The sequence below is a fragment of the Bombina bombina genome, chromosome 1 (assembly GCF_027579735.1).
Source record: "Bombina bombina isolate aBomBom1 chromosome 1, aBomBom1.pri, whole genome shotgun sequence".
NCBI classification, from domain to species: Eukaryota; Metazoa; Chordata; class Amphibia; order Anura; family Bombinatoridae; genus Bombina; species Bombina bombina.
In genome coordinates this window covers 575,571,477-575,595,964 of record NC_069499.1, presented here as the reverse complement: position 1 = coordinate 575,595,964, position 24,488 = coordinate 575,571,477, and the positions used below count along the sequence as shown (strand labels likewise).

General features: G+C 41.0%; 1 protein-coding gene across 1 annotated transcript in view; it reads left to right on the top strand.

Annotated features, from left to right (window-relative positions):
* The window catches only part of BARD1 (BRCA1 associated RING domain 1), a 366,475-nt gene that overhangs the window by 308,066 nt on the left and 33,921 nt on the right, over positions 1-24,488 (top strand). Inside the window, exon 9 of the mRNA XM_053698805.1 lies at positions 353-445. Within this exon, the coding sequence (XP_053554780.1) occupies positions 353-445 (93 nt within the window). The remainder of the gene's footprint in view (positions 1-352; positions 446-24,488) is intronic.

The following is a 24,488-nucleotide window of genomic DNA, read 5'->3' as shown; positions in this document are numbered from 1 at the left end:
AGTAAAACTTATTTGTTTATGTAATCATGCAAAATTGTGCAGTAGTTGAGTGTTTGAGTGTTCTTTATCACAGTAATATTCCAATGGGATACCAGTTAATGTTCCAGGAGGGCCAGGAATGCAGAAGAACGTGGAAGTTATTAGAGTAATAGAACTGGTATGAAGTTAACTTCTAATATATTGTACCTCTATTTTTAGTCTCAGGACTTCATTTTAGATTCTTAGATTTCTATATATTTATAATTTCTATTGGTATACTTTTGTGCTTGTAAATATTTATCATAATGCATTTATTAAAATCTAAATACTTGTGAGAAATATATAGCACTAATGATTTCATTTTGTTGCATAGTTACCCATGTCATTGTTGGTGAGGAGTCTGCCCTTCGTACCATGAAATGCATGATGGGTACATTAGCTGGATGCTGGATACTGAGATTTTCATGTAAGTTGATTCATTAGTGCTGACCGGGGTTTAACCATGTAAGCATTCCGATAATCATCTCCACTGTGAAAAAGCTATACATGGCATGTGCCCACATACTTTACAAGTCATAAGCAGTTACTTTCATAAAATTAAAGGACCTATTAACTCAAAATGTAAGATCCAAAAAGATGTTTAATTATGTATAATAATTTTATGGTGTACTTATTTATTTTGCCCACTTATCATTTAGTTCTACTAAAAACTATTTTGGTTTCAGTAAGGTGGTGAGTCCACAAGGTCATTACTTCTGGGATTCACTGCCTCACCACTAGGAACAGGCAAATAATCCAAAAACTCAAAGAGAATTCTATCCCATCCACCTCACTGATTAGCAAGTCTAAATTTTTGCCTGTCAGGAGGAAGGTGTAGAATTGAGGTGCCCTTAAGGTTCTTTGTGGAAAAGGGTCCTTTAAGGCCCATTTTCCATTAGAGAGCTACTAAAGAAAGACAGAGGGAATATTTATAGTATAGGGTAGGGACACAATTACTCATGGTAATGGATTTAGTCCCAAGCCTGTCACAGGGACCGGTCCCCTAGCTTCCCTCCTGTTGGGTCATCAAGATACTGCTTACAGTGATCCTCTGCTGTGAAGTACACAGTACTAGATGGCATCTCTGCTGGATGCAGTCTTTTCATCAGGGGGTAAGCACAGAAGAGTAGGTGCAGTTCAGTTAAGTACTGGTTTTGCTTTGCACTCACATAGTCCACTGGCGAATAGCAGGTATAGTAAACTTACAGTACATAATAGCCAGGGGACATATTTATTAGACAGATTTACACCATTCATATTCTTTAGTCTATGTCTGTTATATTATGTTTATGAGAGTTGGTAGTGTGCTGGGAACTTTATACTGATGGCATTAGTGATTTGTTGTTTTTTTTGTGGCACAATAGTTTTTATGCCTTTTTCATTTTTGTCAGTCTCTCATTATTCTGGACATGGATTTACAAGTATCTACTGTGTACCTGTTGGTCTTTATATGGTGCTTATCTAGTCAGTAAGGCCACATGATAGGCTAAATATGTGTATATGCATTAGTATATACATGTATACTACTTACTGATGCTTATGTCATGTACAGATTTATAAACTTTGTATAAACTTTTATTTTTGCCTTCAAGAGATTGAAAGTTTTGTTCTCTCTGAAGAAGAATCCTCCTTATTGACTACCATTTCTATCTCGTGTTGCCAAAAATCCTTCAGAGGCGGCAGACTTCATAAAAGGATTTGGAGGATAAGGGAATAACTAATCCCACTACCAGTATCACCTCGGGGTCAAGGGTTTTACCCAAATCTGTTCATTGTCCAAAGGGACTTAAAGTCCTGTCCTAGATTTAACAGCCATAAACATGTTTGTCAGCGTTCCTACTTGTATAATGGGAACATTCTGCACAATTTTACCCTTAATCCAAAAGGATCAGTTTTTGGCTAATATAGACCTAAAGGATTCATATCTGTGCATCCCTATACACAGGGATCACTCCGTTCTGGAGGTTTGTGTATCTGCAAAACACTGTCAGTTTTCCACTCTGTGTTATTAACAATCTTCGTGGTGATCAGAATTCAGAGCATCTCAGTTGTACCGTATATGGATGACATACTAGTGCAAGCCCATTCCCTGTCACTAGCTATTGCTCATACTTACAAGCTTCAGTCTTTTTTCAACACCATGGCTTAAAGAATCAATGTACCCAAAAGCTCATTATATCCTGCTATAATCCGTATGCATCTAGTTCCTGGCGGAACATCGCAAAATAAATATTTAGAGGGCGTGTCTCTTCCTACAAAAGGCTCCATTTCCATCAGTAACTCAGTGCATGTAGGCGGTGGGTCTTATGGTAGCTGCTTCAGATGCAATTATATTTCCCCTCTTCAGTTGAGACCCCTTCAATTGTCTATGCTACCTCAGTGGTCAAAGAATTATCTACATTTGGAACAAGATTTCTTTGAATTTCTTCGTCAGACAATCTTTTTCTTGGGGACACAGTCTTTCTTTGACCCGTGGGGCATCCTTCCTTAGTCAGTCTTGAACTATTGTGCTGATGGATGCCAGTCTTTCATGCTGGGGGAAGGTCTGGGTTTCTCAAAAAGCACAAGGAGTTTGGTCTCCTCTATAGGCAAGGTTACCAATCAACATTCTGGAACTTAGAGCAATTATTCAGGCTCTTCGTCCCTGGGCCTGTTTGAAGTAGGAAAAGTTTATCTGTTTCCAATTTGACAATATCACGGTTGTGCCCTAAATAAATCATCAAGGGGTTACCTGCAGTCCCCTGGCCCTGCAGAAAGTGTCTCAGACTCTGTCTTAGGAAGAGAGGAATCATTGCTTTCTATCAGCAATTCATACTAGGTGTGAACAACTGGGAGGTGGATCATCTCAGCCATCAATCGTTTCTTCCAAGAGAGTGGTTTCTCCATTAGGACATATTTGATCGCTTAGTGATCAAATAGGGCTTACAGGACATAGATCTGATGGCCTCTCATTTAAATCACAAGCTTTCAAGGTATTGTGCAAGATCAAGAGACCACATGATAGACGCCATTGTATGTCCATGGGAGTTTCATCTAGCATACCCGTTTCCTTTGTTTGTTCTTCTTCCAAGATTTATTGCTCAGATCAAACAGGAGTCAGCGTCCGTAATATTAATTGCTCCAGCCTGGCCATGCAGGACATGGTATGCAGATCTAGTGCAGATGTCCTCATCTCCTCTATGGATTCTTCCTCTGAGACAATACCTGTTGTCTCAAGGTCCTCTTTTCCATCAGGATCTCACATCTCTAAATTTAATGGAGGTTAAAACCTAGTTTTAAGACATAGAGGTTTCTCAGATTCAGTCATTGAAACTTTGATGCAGGCCTGAGCCTGTGACACAAAAGTTTTTACAGGATGGCCTTGACAAGGGTTTGTCAGGTCAAATTTATCCTTTATCTGTTCTTTTTCATAGGAAGTTTTAATGTTCAGACTTTTGTTCAGCGTTTATTACAATTAGGCCAGTTGTGAAACCTATTTCTCCACCCAGGAATTTTAATCTAGTTTTCTCTGTCTTACAACACCCTCCTTTTGAAGCAATCCATTGCATTGATTACTACTGGTATCTTGGAAAGTACTTTTCCTTTTAGCAATCTCTTCAGCAAGGAGAGTTTCTGAGTTGTCAACCTTGCCTTGTGATTCTCCATTTCTAATTATTCACAAGATAACGCTGTACTTTGTACTAAATATGATTTTCTTCCTAAGGTAGTTTCTACAGAAAATATCAACCAAGAAATTGTTGTTCCTTCATTGTGTCCAGATCCTGCTAACTCTTAAGGAATGGCTATTACATCATCTTGATGTAGTCAGGGTGTTGAAATTTTATCTCCAAGCTACTAAAGATGTCAGACAAACTTCTAGTTTGTTTGTTCACTGCTCTGGGACTTGTAAGGGGCAGAAAGCTACTAAGGTAGCATTGGCCTCCTTGGCTCAAACAAGTGAATCACAAGGCTTACTTGATGGAGGGAAAGTCGCCTGTTAAGCATATTACAGCTCATTCTACAAGAGCAGATGCAACATTGTGGGCTTTTAAAAATTATGGATCTTTGGAGCAGATTTTCAAAGCTGCAACATGGTCTTCTTTGCAAACATTTTCCAAATGTTATAGCTTTGATGTTTTTGCTTCTTCGCAAGCAGCTTTTGGCAGGAAAGTCCTTCAGGCCACAGTGTCGGCTAAATAGGAACTGCCAGAAAAATTGTACCACCCTTTCCGTAACATAGACCATCTGTTTGGATATTGGAGGACTGTAAACCATCATCATTTTACGAATGAAAACTAAATTTATGCTACCTGATAAATTCCTTTCTTTCGGAATGATGATGGTCCACAGGCCCCGCCCATTTAAATTTTTGGGCAACAGACCCTGCGTTGTCTTTGCTACATATATGTTTCTTATTCTCTACTCTGCTATATGTTAAACTAAAAGAGAGATAGGAGGTGGGATGGATTTTAAGCTCTGATATGGGTTCTTGACCTCATCCTAGTGGAGGGAAATATATCCCATATGTTATGGAGGACATTGGACCATCATCATTATTACGAAACAAAACAATTTATTAGGTAAGCATAAATTCTTTTCTTTCCTAAGATATGGAGAGTCCACAACATCATCAATTACTAGTGGGAATATCACTTCTGGCCAGCAGGAGGAGGAACTTGTTAGGTGGGCCTTGCTGGGTTTTCCTAACATTTTGCTGCCCTTGAACAGAAAGCCAGAGTAGGTTTACTGTGTTCTTTCTTTTTCAACAGGTCTCTGTAAGGAGTGGTGTCCTTTCATGCTTTGTGAGCTGTCCTCCTGCCGGACGGCTAGAATACAAGCAAGTTCTTTTGTCTTCTAGGTAATAGAGACTTGCACTGCAAAAGATCTTTTAATTTTTGCATTCATTTCTGGGGCATGTTTAATCCTCTAGGCAGGATTAATGTGGCAGTGAGCAGGCACATTTGCATGTGAGGACAAGGGGTTAATCTTCCCTTATCTAAGGGATTATTCCTCAGTGGCTTGTTATTTATTTCTTTATTTGTTTAAATTAATTTATGACACAGTTCGGGCATTTTGTTTTATGTGCTGTTGAGTCTGATTCAAACGGCAGTCGCTTGTTTCATTTTTTAAGCAGATGTTCTAACCGGGAGCCCTTCCCCTCTGTGAGGTAGTTTCTACAGCTTGAATTAGACTAGGAGACGTTAGTGAGCGTGAGCGGTTGTTAGGCTGTTCAGAGGCACGCTTTTACTTAATGCGCCATTCCGGTCTGACCAGTCATGTCACCCTCAGTCTCTTGCGTTTTTGAGCTGAGCAGCGTCACTGTTACTTGCTTGTTTGCATTGGCTGAAGAGAAGTAGATTGTGATTAGTCTCCTTTACACAGTAATTTGCAATGAGAAAAAATATTCCATTCATAATTAATAATTATAAAATTGCAGTAGGCATCCCAGTCAGCCTGGGGTGTAGAGGGCTAGTGTGTTTTGCATTTCTGAGTTTAGTTGTATAACGCTGTAGTTTTTACACTGACTCATTTAAAGTGACAGTAATCATTTTTTCTTTTTAAACTTATTATTTGGGAATAAAACATTTCTTAAGCTTGATTCAAACTCTTGCCTTTTATAAGTGTTTATTATGTCTTAAGGCCCAAATTGTTTCACCAATGCAATTTTGTTCTGCCTGTTTTATATACGAATGTAAAAATAAGCCACATGTCTCTCAGGATGATACTCTTCAGGCAACGCCACGGCTTTCTCCTTTAATGTCCCAAGCCTCAATGGCGTCACATGCAGTGCCCTGGAGAAGTTTATTTGACTGCAGAAGTTGCTGAAAAATGTATCTTCTGTGGTATCTGTGGCATTATCTGCTTTTCCTATGCTTAAGGGAAAACGCAAGAGGAAAATTAGAGATTCAGATACTAAGGTTTTTGCTCCTTCTCCTGCTACACAGGTTACTCTCCCTTTATAACCTGATGAGGAGGATACGGCGGTAGCTTCTGAGGTTGAAATCTCAGATTCGGACAGTATAATTCCTTCATCTGATGCTAAAGTAGTAACCTTCAGATTTTAGCTTGAACACCTTTGTGTATTGTTAAAGGAGGTTTTGGCTACTTTGGACAACTCCGATACTCCTGTCGTTGCCAACAGAAATCTAGTAAACTTGATAAATACTATGATGTTCCTTCCACCTGAAGTGTTTCCTGTTCCAAAATGGAGATTATTTCACAGGAATGGGAGAAGCCAGGGATACCTTTTTCCCCATCTCCTGTCTTTAAAAAGATGTTTTCCTGTCGCTGATTCATGGGGCACTGTGCCTTAAGTAGAAGGGGCCCTTTTACTCTGGCTAAGTCTACAATCCCTATAGAGGATAGCTGCTCTTTTAAGGATCCATTTGGCAAAAGCTGGGGGCTTATTTGAAGAAGATGTATGTTTATCAAGGTCATCAGTAACAACCGGCAGTTTGTATTGCCACTGTGTCAAGTGCGGCATCTTATTGATATGATGCCTTGTCTGATTTACTTCAGGTAGAGACTCCTTTGGACAAGCTAGCCAATTCCTTTATTTCGAATGCTACCATGAGGCTAGGCCGCAGGGCGCTGTGGCTAAATACTTCGTCAGCTGATGTTACTTTCAAGTGCAAGCTTCTGGAGTTTAATTACAGTAAGTCTGGATCTGATCAGGCAGAAATATTTTCTGATATTACGTGTGGAGAAGGGGTCTTTTCTACTACTAGATAAGAAGAATAGACCTAAAGGACATCAGAATATTTGTTCCTTCATAGGAAAGTCTTCTTCCAAACAGGAACAGTCCAAGTCTTCTTTGAAACCCAATCAGTCTTGGAATAAGTGGAAGCAATCAAAGAAACCCGCAGCTGATGCTAATTCAGTATGGAGAGTTTGCCCCTAATCCGGGATCGGATCAAGTGGGTGGCAGACTTTCTCTGTTTTATCAAGCGTGGATACGAGATGTCCTAGATCCCTGGGCTGCGGACATAGTATCTCAGGGTTACAAAATAGAATTCAAACTTGTCCTCCTAGTCCAGATAAAAAAGAGGCATTTTTGAAATGTGTTCATGGTCTTTCCTCTCTGGGAGTGATAGTTTTAGTTCCTGTAAAGGAACAGGGCCTAGGATTAATCTGTTTGTGGTTCCCAAACAAAAAGAGAGAACTTTTCATCCTATTCTAGACTTAAAGTGTCTCAACAAGTTTCTCAGGGTACCATCCTTCAAAATGTCAACCATTTGTTCCATTCTCCCCTTGGTCCAAGAGGGTCAGTTATTGACGACCATAGACCTGAAGGATGCATATCTTCATGTCCGCATCCACAGGGATCTTCACAAGTTCCTGAGATTCGCCTTTCTAGACAAACACTTTCAGTTTGTGGCTCTTCCGTTTGGTCTTGCCACAGCTTCCAGAATTTTCTCATAGGTTCTGGGGGCTCTCTGGGCAGTGATCAGGTCTCTGGGAATTGCATTGGCGCCCTACCTGGCCGACATATTGGTTCAGGCGCCATATTTTCAACAAGCAAACTCTCATACAGAGATCTTGTTGTCTTTTCTATGTTCCCTCGGATAGAAAGTGAATCTGAAAGAGTTCCCTTGTTCCAGCTACAAGGGTAGTTTTCTTAGGGACCATATAAGATTTACTATTGATGGAAATATTTCTGACAGAGGTCAGAAAATCCAGAATTCTTTCCTCTCGCTGCAGTCTACCGTTCAGCCATCAGTGGCACAATGTATGGAGGTTATTGGTCTGATGATCGCTTCCATGGACATCATTCACTTTGCTCAATTCCATTTTAAAGCTCTGCAGTTATGCATGCTCAGTCAATGGAACAAGGATTATTCGGATCTGTCTCAGAGGATAGATCTAGATCAGTCGACAAGGGATTCTCTTCCGTGGTGGTTTTCTCAGGAGCATCTGTCTCAGGGCACATGCTTGGGAGGAGTCTGCTCTCCCCATAAATATCTTGGAGTTGAGAGTGATTTTACAATGCTCTGATGGCTTGGTCTCAGTTGTCTTTAGCCCGGTTTATCAGGTTCCAGTTGGACATTTTCACTTCAGTGGTTTATACATCATTTCCTGAGCAGACAGACTTTTCATCCCAGGGAGTGGATTCTCCATCCGGAGGTGTTCTCCAGGTTAACCCTCAAATGGGGTGCCGGAGTGGGATCTGATGCCGTCTCGGCAGATCGCCAAGTTTCCAAGGTACGGTTCCAGGTCTAGAGATCTGCAGGCCGCCCTGATGGATGCTCTGGCGGTTCCTTGGGATTTCAGTCTAGCCTATCTGTTTCCTTCGTTTGCTCTCCTTCCACTAGTCATTGCTCTTATCAAACAGGAGAAAGTATCGGTAATTCTAATAGCTCCTGTATGGCCTCGCAGGATCTGGTATGCAGACCTAGAGAAGATGTCTTCTCTTCCACCTTGGAGGTTTCCTCTTAGGAAGGACCTTCTTTCTAATTCAGGGTCCTTTCCTTCATCCAAATCTTGTTTCTCTGAAGCTGACTGCTTAGAAAAACCACGCTTAGACAGGACTAAGCGTTCAATCTCCGAGACGGTCATTGAGACCATGATTCAGGCTCGCAAGCCTGTTTCTAGAAATATTTACCATAAGGTATGGCGTAAATACCTTTATTGGTGTGAATCCAAGAGCTATTTTTGGAGTAGGGTCAGGATTCCTAGGATTTTGTCTTTTCTCCAGGAAGGTCTGGAGAAGGGATTGTCAGTCAGTTCTCTGAAGGGTCAGATCTATTTTGTTACACAAGCGTCTGGCGGATGTGCCAGATGTGTCAGGCCCTGGTCAGAATCAGGCTTATGTTTAAGTCTGTTACTCCTACATGGAGCCTTAACCTTGTTCTTAAAGTTTTGCAGTAGGCTCCGTTTGAGCCAATGCATTCTATAGATATTAAGTTATCTTGGAAGGTTTTCTTTCTTTTTGCTATCTCTTCTGCTCGGAGAGTCTCTGATCTCTCGGCTTTGCAGTGTGATTCGCCTTATCTTATCTTTCATGCTGATAAGGTGATTCTTCGTACTAAGTTAGGTTTTCATCCGAAAGCGGTTTCAGAAAGAAATATTAATCGGGAAATTGTTGTTCCTTCTCTATGTCCTAATCCTTCTTCTAATAAGGAACGGATGTTGTGCGTGCTTTTAAAATGTTATCTACAGGCGACTAAGGGTCAGAAAGCTACTGCTACTTCTTTTTTTCTCTGGTTGAGAAGTATTATTTGTTTTGCTTATGAGACTGCTGGTCAGCAGCCTCCTGAGAGAATTACTGCTTATTCCATGAGGGCTGTCTCCTCTTCTTGGGCTTTCAAAAATTAAGCTTCTGTGGTACAGATTTGCAAGGCTGCAAATTGGTCCTCTACATATTTCTTTTATGTAATTGGCAAGAGTCCATGAGCTAGTGACGTATGGGATATACAATCCTACCAGGAGGGGCAAAGTTTCACAATTCTCAAAACGCCTATAAATACACCCCTCACCACACCCACAATTCAGTTTTACAAACTTTGCCTCCTATGGAGGTGGTTAAGTAAGTTTGTACTTGATTTTTATGATTTCCTCTATGATAAGCGGTTCTAAGCATTCTGAAGCCCAATTCCTCTGAGTACAGTGTTTGTCAGAGGGATGAGAAGAGAGTATTGCCTATTTATGGTTTCAAGGGTTCTCTGTTATCGGTCGTAGGGATTCATCTCCTACCTCCCTTTTCAGATCGACGATATACTCTTATATACCATTACCTCTGCTGATAGTTTTCAGTATTGGTTTGGCTATCTGCTATATGTGGATGGGTGTCTTTCGGTAAGTATGTATCATTATTTAATACACTCTCGGCTGTGGTTTGGCACTTTATAATTATAACGTTTTAAATATATGTATTTTACTTATATTTGCCATGAGTCAGGTATATGTATATTTCCCTTTGCAGTCTAGCAGTTTCATTATGGTAATCATGTTTTAGAAAGTTTGTCTTACCTGGTGTATAGTCTTTTTTTCAATTTGACTTGTTTTTTCTTTGGAAAACTTGCGGGCAAATTAGGCTTGTGAGGGTGCAAAATGCTGTTGTTTATTGCGTCATTCTTGGCGTGAGAATTTTGTTTGGCGTGAATGTGCGTCTGTAATGACGCAAGTTCGTCATTTCCTGCGTCTTAGTTGATGCTTGGTTGTTTGGCGCAAAATTGTGTTTGTTATGGCGCGAGTTGCGTCATTTCAAGATGTTTGTTTCTCAACTTCCTTTTGGGTCGTGCGTCATACTTGGCGCCCAAAGATTTAGTTTTATTTTACCCCATTTCCTATATGCTCCTTGCCTTCTTTATGCTCAGAGGCCTATGCTATTTGCTTTTTTGCCAAATTTTAGCATTTGCATTTTTTCCCATTTCTGAAATTGCTATATGTGGAAATAAGATATTTCTGTTTAAATGTTATTTTTTTTTTACATTTTACAAGATGTCTCAATCTGATCCTGTTTCAGAAGCTGCTGTAGGAACCATGCTGCCTGAACACAGTTCTACCAAAGCTAAGTGTATCTGTTGTAAACTAGTGGAGATTATATCTCCAGATGTAGTATGTAACAATTGTCATGGTAAGCTTTTGCATGCAGAAAAGGTTTCTATTAGTGCTAGCACAGTATCTGTTGTTCCTTCAACATCTAAAGTACATGATATCCCTGTTGATATGAAAAATTATATTGCTGATGCGATACAGAAGGCTATGGCTGCTATACCGCCTTCAAATAAGCGGTAAAGGTCTTTTAAAACTTCTCATAATTCCGATGAAATTTGTAATGACCGGCAACATACTGATATATCCTCCTCTGATGAGGATCTCTGACTCAGAAGATCCTACTTCAGACATTGACACTGATAAATCATCTTATCTTTTTAAGATTGAGTATATTCGTTCTTTGTTAAAAGAAGTGTTGATAACTTTGGATATTGAGGAGTCTGGTCCTCTTGATATTAAATCCAGTAAATGTTTAAATTCTGTCTATAAACCTCCTGTGACTACTCCTGAGGTTTTTCCTGTTCCTGATGCTATTACTAAGGAATGGTCTAAGCCTGGTACTACTTTTGTTCCTTCTTCAAGGTTTAAAAGTTGTATCCTTTGCCAGTGGCTAAATTAGAGTTTTGGGAAAAGTCCCTAAGGTTGATGGGGTTATTTCTCTTGTAAGGTGTATCCAGTCCACGGATCATCCATTACTTGTGGGATATTCTCCTTCCCAACAGGAAGCTGCAAGAGGATCACCCACAGCAGAGCTGTCTATATAGCTCCTCCCCTAACTGCCACTACCAGTCATTCTCTTGCAGCTCTCGACACGATAGGAAGTAGCTAGAGAGATGTGGTGAATTTATGTAGTTTATCTTCAATCAAAAGTTTATTATTTTCAAATGGTACCGGAGTTGTACTGTTTTAGCCTCAGGCAGAAAGTTGAAGAAGAGTCTGCCTGTGGTTTTTGATGATCTTAGCAGGTTGTAACTAAGATCCATTGCTGTTCTCACACATAACTGAAGAGATGAGGTAACTTCAGCTGGGGGAATATGCTAGAAAATGCTGTTAATACCGGATTTATTTAAGGTAAGCCTGATTACAGTGATTTAATAACGACTAGTATCATGCTTGCTGTAAAAGGTAATATTCTTATTACTTTCTCACATTACTGAAAATAAGATAACGTTTGCTGGAAGTGTTTAAACGTTTTTTTCTACATATTGGTGATAAAACTTTACTGGGGCCCAGTTTTTCCACATGCCTGGCTAGATTTTGCCTAGGGATAGTTTTTTATGGCCCTCTCACTGTGAGTACAGGTTGGGAGGGGCCTAATTTCAGGCCTAAATCATGCAGTAGTTTTTGCAGCTTGATACTTCCAGCTTCCCTGAAGGAGTCCCCTGAACACTTAGGACCTCTACAAAGGGTTTTTGTGCCTTCAAAAGTCGTTGTATGGGCAGGTAGGGCCACAGCAGAGCTGTGGCAGTTTGTTGTGACTGTTAAAAAACGTTTATATCGTTTTTTTGATCCGGTTTTGAAACTAAGGGGTTAATCATCCATTTGCAAGTGGGTGCAATGCTCTGTTAGTCTATTATACACACTGTAAAAAATTCGTAAGATTTACTGCTTTTTATCACTGTTTTTCAATTTCTGACAAAATTTGTTTCTCTTAAAGGCACAGTACCGTTTTTATTTTTTGCTTGTTTACATTTATCAAAGTGTTTTCCAAGCTTGCTGGTCTCATTACTAGTCTGTTTAAACATGTCTGACATAGAGGAAACTCCTTGTTCATTATGTTTAGAAGCCATTGTGGAACCCCCTCTTAGAATGTGTACCAAATGTACTGATTTTACTTTAAGTTATATAGATCATATTCTGTCTTTAAAAGATTTATCACCAGAGGAAATTGACAAGGGGGAAATTATGCCGACTAACTCGCCCCACGTGTCAGAACCTTTGACTCCCGCTCAAGTGGCGCCAAGTACATCTAGCGCGCCCATGGCGTTTACTTTACAAGACATGGCAGCAGTTATGGATCATACCCTTACAGCGGTATTGTCCAAACTACCAGTGTTACAAGGAAAGCGAGACAGCTCTGGGACTAGAAAAAATACAGAGCTCTCTGACGCTTTAGTAGCTATGTCTGATATCCCCTCACAATATGCAGAAGCTGAGGCAGGAGAGCTTCTTTCTGTGGGTGATTTTTCTGACTCAGGGAAGATGCTTCAACCTAATTCTGATATGTCTACATTTAAATTTAAGCTTGAACACCTCCGCGTGTTGCTCAGGGACACCATTATAGTGCCAGAGAAATTGTGTAGATTGGATAAATACTATGCAGTGCCTGTTTACACTGATGTTTTTCCAATACCTAAAAGGTTTTCAGAAATTATCACTAAGGAATGGGATAGACCAGGTGTACTGTTCTCTCCCCCACCTATTTTTAAGAAAATGTTTCCAATAGATGCCGCTACACAGGACTAACAAACGGTCCCTAAGGTGGAGGGAACAGTTTCTACCCTAGCTAAGCGTACAACTATTCCCGTCGAGGACAGTTGTGCTTTCCTAGATCCAATGGATAAAAAGTTAGAGGGTTACCTTAAGAAAATGTTTATTCAACAAGGTTTTATTCTCCAGCCTCTTGCATACATTGCCCCGGTCACTGCTGCTGGGGCCTTCTGGTTTGAGTCTCTGGAAGAGGCCTTACAGGTAGAAACTCCATTGGATGATATACTTGACAAGCTTAAAGCACTTAAGCTAGCCAATTCATTTGTTTCTGACGCCGTTGTTCATTTAACCAAACTAACGGCTAAGAACTCAGGTTTTGCTATACAGGCGCGTAGGGCGCTATGGCTTAAATCCTGGTCAGCTGACGTTACTTCAAAGTCTAAGCTTCTCAACATTCCCTTCAAGGGGCAGACCGTATCCGGGCCTGGACTGAAGGAGATCATTTCTGATATTACTGGAGGAAAAGGTCATGCCCTTCCTCAAGATAGGTCTAATAAATTAAGGACCATACAAACTAATTTTCGTGCCTTTCAAAACTTTAAGACGAGCACGGCATCAACTCCCTCTAATGCAAAACAAGAGGGAAATTTTGCCCAGTCCAAGCCGGTCTGGAGACCTAACCAGGCCTGGAACAAAGGTAAGCAGGCCAAGAAGCCTGCTGCTGCCTCTAAGACAGCATGAAAGATCAGCCCCCGACCGGTAACGGATCTAGTAGGGGGCAGACTTTCTGTCTTCGCCCAGGCTTGGGCAAGAGATGTCCAGGATCCCTGGGCGTTGTAAATTGTGTCCTAGGGATATCTTCTGGACTTCAAAGCTTCTTCCCCAAAAGAAGATTTCACCTCTCACAATTATCTGCAGACCAGATAAAGAGAGAGACATTCTTACATTGTGTTCAAGACCTCCTAGTTATGGGAGTGATCCACAAAGTTCCAAAGGAGGAACAGGGGCAAGGCTTCTATTCAAATCTCTTTGTGGTTCCCAAGAAAGAGGGAACCTTCAGACCAATCTTAGATCTCAAGATCCTAAACAAATTTCTCAGGGTCCCATCTTTCAAGATAGAGACTATTCGAACCATCCTACCTATGATCCAGGAGGGTCAATACATGACTACCGTGGACTTAAAGGATGCTTATCTTCACATTCCGATACACAAAGATCATCATCGGTTTCTCAGGTTCGCCTTCCTAGACAGGCATTACCAGTTTGTGGCTCTTCCCTTTGGGTTAGCTACGGCACCAAGAATCTTTACGAAGGTTCTGGGGTCACTTCTGGCGGTCCTAAGGCCGCGGGGCATAGCAGTAGCCCCTTACTTAGACGACATTCTGATACAGGCGTCGAATTTCCAAATTGCCAAGTCCCATACGGACATTGTTCTGGCATTCCTGAGGTCTCATGGGTGGAAAGTGAACGAAAAGAAGATTTCTCTATCCCCTCTCACAAGAGTTTCCTTCCTGGGAACTCTGATAGATTTTGTAGAAATGAGGATTTACCTGACAGAGGACAGGTTGTCAAAACTTCTAAATTCCTGCCATGTTCTTTATTATACTTCTCGCCCTTCGGTGGCTCAGTGTATGGAAGTAATCAGCTTAATGGTAGCGGCAATGGACATAGTTCAGTTTGCCCGCCTACATCTCAGACCGCTGCAACTCTGCATGCTCAGTCAGTGGAATGGGGAATGTCAGAAGTTACTTCTAATTTATTCATAACTTATTTCTCTCACATGCGCTAAATTCTTGTTTTTTTCTGTGATCCTTTCCTGTGCTGCTTTAATCTCAGCGTGTGGGGGAAAGCTGTCTGGACTGGTTATGGTGGTGAGATACTCTGATTAGGAGAACTTTGCTACATATTTATGGTTTAATTATCTGTGTGCTACTTACTGCTTTTTTGCTTCAGTCTATCTCTGATACATAAGCTATTTCCTTACAGAAGGTATGGAGCCTGTGGTCTGATAGCTCGAGTGATAGATGTGGAATTAATTAGAGAGATTGCTCCAGTTCCAACTTCATTATTAAAGCAATTATTTTATTCAAATTTATTTATAGTACCAAAGAAGGTACTTTTTCACCTGTTTTGGATCTCAAGATCCTAAACAAACTACTGAAAGTTCCTACTTCTAAGATGGAGAGAATTTGCACTTTACTTCCTTAAGTGCTGGAGGGTCAGTTTATGTCTACCATTGATTTAAAAGATGATTTTTGCATATCCCTTATTCACATGGATCATGTCAGGTTCCTTAGAGTTGCTTTTTAGACAGACATTATCAATTTGTAATACAAATAAAACGTCAACGTGATAAACATTTAAAAAGAGTTTGAATAATAAAAATAATACTTAAAGGGACAGTAAACACCAGAATTGTTGTTGTTTAAAAAGATAGATAATCCCTTTATTACCCATTCCCCAGTTTTGCATAACCAACACAGTTATAATAATATACTTTTTACCTCTGTGATTACCTTGTATCTAAGCCTCTGCAAACTGCCCCCTTATTTCAGTTCTTTTAACAGACATGCATTTTTAGCCAATCAGTGCTGACTCCTAGGAGCTTCACGTGTCTGAGCTCAATGTTATCTATATGAAACACATTAACTAACGCCCTCTAGTGGTGAAAAACTGTCAAAATTCTTTCAGCTTAGAGGCGGCCTTCAAGGTCTAAGAAATTAGCATATGAACCCCCTAGGTTTAGCTTTCAACTAAGAATACCAATAGAACAAAGCAAAATTGGTAATAAAAGTAATTAGTAGTTGTTTAAACTTACATGTCCTATTTAAATCATGAGGGTTTTTTTTTTACTTGACTGTCCCTTTAATCCCAAATGTGGCAAATAAAAGTCCCAGATGAAATATTCGATCTTAATTCCTCAAAGAATGTGGTGGAAAAATATAGCGTAACTCTGTAACATAAATTTGTTAGATTCTACACTTGCTGTACTCACAATGGTAAAGCTACAATAGCTCCAAGATATGCACTCTATACACAAACCCTCTGGATAAAATTATCTCTTCCAAAAAATAATTTATTATTAAAAATGCATATACAAAATAAAAATAAAAAATGCTGGCACATAAATGTCACTCCGGGCATAGAGGCATAAACCGCAGCAGGCATTAAGGAATAGTATGCCCAGATGGTAAACAAAGTTACACATAACGTGTCACTGTTACACAGTATCTACCAGACCCAGTCCAGGATGCTGCAATTCTTCCAGATGATCTTCCGCCCCTCCTGGTGACGTGCCCTGCAATGTACATTTTCCCACGTGATGTGACTTTTCCAAGGATCCTTGTGGAATTAAATAAATTTGTTACAAAGATACACCTTCTTTCCTTCTTTTATTTCTTCTCCAACATTTTATCTGGGACTTTAAATAAAAATTATACTTAATCCCAAATGTTACATTTACTTGTGTTACTTACACGTGTAATATTTTGTATTTTTATTGAACTTATCAGTTTGTGGACCTCCTTTTCGGTCTGACTACAGTGCCCAGAGTGTTTAGAATGGTGTTTGGATCACTGTAGTCTGTGGTTCGAACTCAAGGAATCTCTGAACCAAAAAAATGTCCAGGTAAGGAACTACAGACTCCCTCTTTTCATCTGGCTGTGTCTTACATTTAGCTGTTTATTCAGTTGATTCGAAGTTGGAAAATAAATCTTCCAAACAGTCTCTTAACTCCACAGACCCATATGTCTTTTCTGGGGTTAATAATAAATTCTGTGACTGAGTCTGTCTCTAACAGACCATTGCAGATTAAAACTACAATAGACCTGTTCAACTGAATCCTTTGCCTTCTGCTGCTCAGTGCTTGGAAGTTCTGGGTCTAATGGTAGCTGCCTCAGATGCAGTTCCATTTGCCAGCTTTCATCTTTGGACTCCCCAATTGCAGATGCTGCATCAATAGAATGCTGACCACAAGGGTCTTTCTCAGACGATCCTATTGGATCAGAGGAAAAGACACTCCCCTTATTTGGTTTCAGGCTCACCAGTCCTTAGTTCAGGGGGCCTCTTGTCTTCAGCCAGTGTGAGTAATTTCCACATAGGCCAACCTGCTAAGTTGGGGTGCAGTCTGGGGTGCTCAGAGATTGCAAGGAGCTTAGTCTCCTCAACAGGCGAGATTACCCATAAATATTCTGCTCTCCAGAGTTGGCCTGACCTCAGAAATTAATATTTTCTTCAATTCCAATTAGAGAATGTCACATCAGTGGCCTACATAAATCATCAGGGAGGAACTTGCAGTTCCTTAGCAATAAGGGAAGTGATTTGCATCATCAGCTGGGCAGAAAGTTTTCATTGCAAGATTTCTGACAACATTCCAGGTGTGAACAGTTGGCTTCAGGCTTGAATCACAAACGGCCCCAGTATTGTGCCAGATCTCGGGACATGCAGTCGAGTCTGATAGATGCCTTAGTTATTACCTGGTCATTCGGCCTGATTTACATCCAGAGTGATAGCTAGAATCAAGCAGGAAATGCCCATCTCAGAGAGGTTTTTCTGACAAGATTTCTGACAGTATTTACCATAAGGTCTAGAAAAACCTTTTTCGCTTGATGTGCTTGCAAAGGTTACATCTGGAAATCTTTTAGAATTCCTAGAGTTCTAGAATTTCCGTTGGATGGTTTGTATAAGGGTTTGTCAACAAGTTCTCTGAAGAGTTGGACTTTAGCCATTCTGTATTTCTCTTGTTAAGTGTATCCAGTCCACGGATCATCCATTACTTGTGGGATATTCTCTGAGGAGTGAGGTAACTTCAGAGGGGGAATAGCGTGCAGGTTTTCCTGCAATAAGGTATGTGCAGTTAAAATATTTTTCTAGGGATGGAATTTGCTAGAAAATGCTGCTGATACCGAAGTAATGTAAGTAAAGCCTTAAATGCAGTGATAGCGACTGGTATCAGGCTTATTAATAGAGATACATACTCTTATAAAAGTGTATTTTAAAACGTTTGCTGCCATGTTTAATCGTTTTTTATATATGTTTGGTGATAAAACTTATTGGGGCCTAGTTTTTTCCACATGGCTGGCTTGAATTTTGCCTAGAAACAGTTCCCTGAGGCTTCCCACTGTTGTAATATGAGTGGGAGGGGCCTATTTTGGGGGTTTTTTGCACAGCAAAAATTACAGACAGACATCCAGCTTCTTCCTGCATGATCCAGGACTTCTCTGAAGGGCTCAAAAGGCTTCAAAAGTCGTATTGAGGGAGGTAAAAAGCCACAGTAGAGCTGTGGCAGTTGTGACTGTTTAAAAAACGTTTTTGTCATTTGTTATTCCGTTTTTGGTATTAAGGGGTTAATCATCCATTTGCAAGTGGGTGCAATGCTCTGCTAACTTATTACATACACTGTAAAAATTTTGTTAGTGTAACTGCATTTTTTCACTGTTATTTCAAAATTTGGTAAAATTTGTGTTTCCTAAAGGCGCAGTAACATTTTTTATATTGCTTGTAAACTTGTTTTAAAGTGTTTTCCAAGCTTGCTAGTCTCATTGCTAGTCTGTTTAAACATGTCTGACACAGAGGAACCTACTTGTTCATTATGTTTGAAAGCCATGGTGGAGCCCCATAGGAGAATGTGTACTAAATGTATTGATTTCACCTTAAACAGTGAAGATCAGTCTTTATCTATAAAAGAATTATCACCAGAGGGTTCTGTCGAGGGGGAAGTTATGCCGACTAACTCTCCCCACGTGTCAGACCCTTCGCCTCCCGCTCAGGGGACGCACGCTAATATGGCGCCAATTACATCAGGGACGCCCATAGCGATTACCTTGCAGGACATGGCTGCAATCATGAATAATACCCTGTCAGAGGTATTATCTAGATTGCCTGAATTAAGAGGCAAGCGCGATAGCTCTGGGGTTAGGAGAGATACAGAGCGCGCAAATGCTGTTAGAGCCATGTCTGATACTGCGTCACAGTATGCAGAACATGAGGACGGAGAGCTTCAGTCTGTGGGTGACATCTCTGACTCGGGGAAACCTGATTCAGAGATTTCTAATTTTAAATTTAAGCTTGAGAACCTCCGTGTATTGCTTGGGGAGGTATTAGCTGCTCTGAATGACTGTAACACAGTTGCAATTCCAGAGAAATTGTGTAGGCTGGATAGATACTATGCGGTGCCGGTGTGTACTGACGTTTTTCCTATACCTAAAAGGCTTACAGAAATTATTAGCAAGGAGTGGGATAGACCCACCTCCTATATTTAGAAAAATGTTTCCAATAGACGCCACTACACGGGACTTATGGCAGACGGTCCCTAAGGTGGAGGGAGCAGTTTCTACTTTAGCAAAGCGTACCACTATCCCGGTTGAGGACAGTTGTGCTTTTTCAGATCCAATGGATAAAAAATTGGAGGGTTACCTTAAGAAAATGTTTATTCAACAAGGTTTTATTTTACAGCCCCTTGCATGCATTGCGCCTGTCACTGCTGCGGCGGCATTCTGGTTTGAGGCCCTGGAAGATGCCATCCAGACAGCTCCATTGAATGAAATTATTGATAAGCTTAGAACGCTTAAGCTAGCTAACTCATTTGTTTCTGATGCCATTGTTCATTTGACTAAACTAACGGCTAAGAATTCTGGATTCGCCATCCAAGCGCGTAGGGCGCTATGGCTTAAATCCTGGTCAGCTGACGTCACTTCAAAGTCTAAATTACTCAACATTCCTTTCAAGGGGCAGACCTTATTCGGGCCTGGCTTGATGGAAATTATTGCTGACATTACTGGAGGCAAGGGTCATACCCTTCCTCAGGACAGGGCCAAATCAAAGGCCAAACAGTCTAATTTTCGTGCCTTTCGAAATTTCAAGGCAGGAGCAGCATCAACTTCCTCCGCTTCAAAACAAGAGGGAACTGTTGCTCATTCCAGACAGGCCTGGAAACCTAACCAGTCCTGGAACAAGGGCAAGCAGGCCAGGAAGCCTGCTGCTGCCCCCAAGACAGCATGAAGGAACGGCCCCCTATCCGGAAACGGATCTAGTGGGGGGCAGACTTTCTCTCTTCGCCCAGGCGTGGGCAAGAGATGTTCAGGATCCCTGGGCGTTGGAGATCATATCTCAGGGATATCTTCTGGACTTCAAAGCTTCTCCTCCACAAGGGAGATTTCATCTTTCAAGGTTATCATCAAACCAGAAAAAGAAAGAGGCATTCCTAAGCTGTGTGCAAGACCTCCTAGTAATGGGAGTGATCCATCCAGTTCCGCGGACGGAACAAGGACAGGGATTTTATTCAAATCTGTTTGTGGTTCCCAAGAAAGAGGGAACCTTCAGACCAATCTTGGATCTAAAGATCTTAAACAAATTCCTCAGAGTTCCATCATTCCAAATGGAAACTATTCGGACCATCCTACCCATGATCCAAGAGGGTCAGTACATGATCACAGTGGACTTAAAGGATGCCTACCTTCACATACCGATTCACAAAGATCATCATCGGTTCCTAAGGTTTGCCTTTCTAGACAGGCATTACCAATTTGTAGCTCTTCCCTTCGGGTTGGCCACTGCCCCAAGAATTTTTACAAAGGTTCTGGGCTCACTTTTGACGGTTCTATGACCACAAGGCATAGCGGTGGCTCCGTATCTAGACGACATCCTGATACAGGCGTCAAGCTTTCAAATTGCCAAGTCTCATACAGAGATAGTTCTGGCATTTCTGAGGTTGCATGGGTGGAAAGTGAACGTGGAAAAGAGTTCTCTATCACCACTCACAAGAGTCTCCTTCCTAGGGACTCTTATAGATTCTGTAGAGATGAAAATTTACCTGACGGAGTCCAGGTTATCAAAACTTCTAAATGCTTGCCGTGTCCTTCATTCCATTCCACGCCCGTCAGTGGCTCAGTGCATGGAAGTAATCGGCTTAATGGTAGCGGCAATGGACATAGTGCCATTTGCGCGCCTGCATCTCAGACCGCTGCAATTATGCATGCTAAGTCAGTGGAATGGGGATTACTCAGATTTGTCCCCTCTACTAAATCTGGATCAAGAGATCAGAGATTCTCTTCTCTGGTGGCTTTCTCGGGTCCATCTGTCCAAGGGTATGACCTTTCGCAGGCCAGATTGGACGATTGTAACAACAGATGCCAGCCTTCTAGGTTGGGGCGCAGTCTGGAACTCTCTGAAGGCTCAGGGATCGTGGACTCAGGAGGAGAAATTCCTCCCAATAAATATTCTGGAGTTAAGAGCAATATTCAATGCTCTTCTAGCTTGGCCTCAGTTAGCAACACTGAGGTTCATCAGATTTCAGTCGGACAACATCACAACTGTGGCTTACATCAACCATCAAGGGGGAACCAGGAGTTCCCTAGCGATGTTAGAAGTCTCAAAGATAATTCGCTGGGCAGAGTCTCACTCTTGCCACCTGTCAGCGATACACATCCCAGGCGTAGAGAACTGGGAGGCGGATTTTCTAAGTCGTCAGACTTTTCATCCGGGGGAGTGGGAACTCCATCCGGAGGTGTTTGCTCAACTGGTCCATCGTTGGGGCAAACCAGAACTGGATCTCATGGCGTCTCGCCAGAACGCCAAGCTTCCTTGTTACGGATCCAGGTCCAGGGACCTGGGAGCAACGCTGATAGATGCTCTAGCAGCTCATTGGTTCTTCAACCTGGCCTATGTGTTTCCACCGTTTCCTCTTCTCCCTCGACTGATTGCCAAAATCAAACAGGAGAGAGCATCGGTGATTCTGATAGCGCCTGCGTGGCCACGCAGGACCTGGTATGCAGACCTAGTGGACATGTCATCTCTTCCACCATGGACTCTGCCTCTGAGGCAGGACCTTCTAATACAAGGTCCTTTCAATCATCCAAATCTACTTTCTCTGAGACTGACTGCATGGAGATTGAATGCTTGATTCTATCAAGGCGTGGCTTCTCCGAGTCAGTCATTGATATCTTAATACAGGCTCGGAAGCCTGTCACCAGGAAAATCTACCATAAGATATGGCGTAAATATCTTTATTGGTGTGAATCCAAGAGTTACTCATGGAGTAAGGTTAGGATTCCTAGGATATTGTCCTTTCTCCAAGAGGGTTTGGACAAAGGCTTATCAGCTAGTTCTTTAAAAGGACAGATCTCTGCTCTGTCTATTCTTTTGCACAAGCGTCTGGCAGAAGTTCCAGACGTCCAGGCATTTTGTCAGGCTTTGGTTAGGATTAAGCCTGTGTTTAAAACTGTTGCTCCCCCGTGGAGCTTAAACTTGGTTCTTAAAGTTCTTCAGGGAGTTCCGTTTGAACCCCTTCATTCCATTGATATTAAACTTTTATCTTGGAAAGTTCTGTTTTTGATGGCTATTTCCTCGGCTCGAAGAGTCTCTGAGTTATCTGCCTTACATTGTGATTCTCCTTATCTGATTTTTCATTCAGACAAGGTAGTTCTGCGTATCAAACCTGGGTTTTTACCTAAGGTGGTTTCTAACAGGAATATCAATCAAGAGATTGTTGTTCCATCATTGTGTCCTAATCCTTCTTCAAAGAAGGAACGTCTTTTGCATAATCTGGATGTAGTCCGTGCCTTGAAGTTTTACTTACAGGCTACTAAAGATTTTCGTCAAACATCTGCCCTGTTTGTCGTTTACTCTGGACAGAGGAGAGGTCAAAAAGCTTCGGCAACCTCTCTCTCCTTTTGGCTTCGGAGCATAATACGCTTAGCCTATGAGACTGCTGGACAGCAGCCCCCTGAAAGGATTACAGCTCATTCTACTAGAGCTGTGGCTTCCACCTGGGCCTTTAAAAATGAAGACTCTGTTGAACAGATTTGCAAGGCTGCGACTTGGTCTTCGCTTCACACCTTTTCAAAATTTTACAAATTTGACACTTTTACTTCTTCGGAGGCTGTTTTTGGGAGAAAGGTTCTACAGGCAGTGGTTCCTTCCGTTTAAGTTCCTGCCTTGTCCCTCCCATCATCCGTGTACTTTAGCTTTGGTATTGGTATCCCACAAGTAATGGATGATCCGTGGACTGGATACACTTAACAAGAGAAAACATAATTTATGCTTACCTGATAAATTTATTTCTCTTGTAGTGTATCCAGTCCACGGCCCGCCCTGTCCTTTTAAGGCAGGTCTAAATTTTTATTAAACTACAGTCACCACTGCACCCTATGGTTTCTCCTTTCTCGTCTTGTTTCGGTCGAATGACTGGATATGGCAGTGAGGGGAGGAGCTATATAGCAGCTCTGCTGTGGGTGATCCTCTTGCAACTTCCTGTTGGGAAGGAGAATATCCCACAAGTAATGGATGATCCGTGGACTGGATACACTACAAGAGAAATAAATTTATCAGGTGAGCATAAATTATGTTTTTTTTGTTTTAAAGATAGATAATCCCTTATCTTACCCATTCCCCAGTTTTGCATAACCAACACAGTTAAGGAAATATACTTTTTACCTCTGTGATTTCCTTGAATCTAAGCCTCTGCAGACTGCCCCCTTATTTTAGTTCTTTTGACAGACTTGTATTATAGTCAATCAGTGCTCACTCCTCCTGTAAATTCACGTGCATGAGCTCAATGTAATCTATATGAAACACATGAACTAACGCCCTCTAGTGGTGAAAAACTGTCAAAATGCATTTAGATTAGAGGCGGCCTTCAAGGTCTAAGAAATTAGCATATGAACCTCCTAGGTTTAGCTTTCAACTAAGAATACCAAGAGAACAAAGCAAAATTGGTGATTAAAGTAAATTTTAATTTTTTTTTAAAATTGCATGCCCTATCTGAATCATGAAAGTTTTTTTGGATTTGACTGTCCCTTTAAGGCGTCATTGCCTGGTCTTTGCCAGATTTTATCCTGGAAGTTTCTTCTTCTTCAGGCTTTTTTTCCGCCAGAAGAATTTCTGAGCTTTCAGACTTATTATGCAAACCTCATTTTCATTGCGATAAGTTACTCTTTTCTTTTAGTATCTATGGATACAATTAATCAGGGAATTGTAGTTTGTTCTGTCACTATATAAATCCTTAATAAGACCTCACCTTGAGTATGGAGTGCAGTTCTGGGGACCAATCAAAAGCAGACATTGCAGACTTAGAAAAATTTCAGAGAAGGGCCACAACACTAATAAGGGGAATGGAGAATTTAAGCTATGAGAAATTAGCCAAACTGAGTCTCTTCTCTAGAAAAATAGAGAAGTGACACAATTACTTTGAATAAATATATTCAACACCCATATACAGAGATGTCGGAAGCTCTGTTTATTTCAAGAAAATTGTTTGTGACAAGACGTCACAATTTAATGCTGGAGGAATGGAAATTTAATCTCCAGCAATGTAAATCTTTGTTCACTTTAAGAGCAATCAAATTGTGGAACTCATTACCTAAGGATGTAGTAAATGCAAATACCTTAGATACATTTCTGTATAGAAACAGAATTCAGAGATATGATTACTTGTATTAAATGGATCACCTTTTTAATGAAATTAATTTAAGCTCAACTGGAGCTTTTATTGAAAATAAATTGATTTACATTGGTTGAACTTCATGAACTTCTGTCTTTTTTTTTCAACCTTATCTACTATGTGCTTT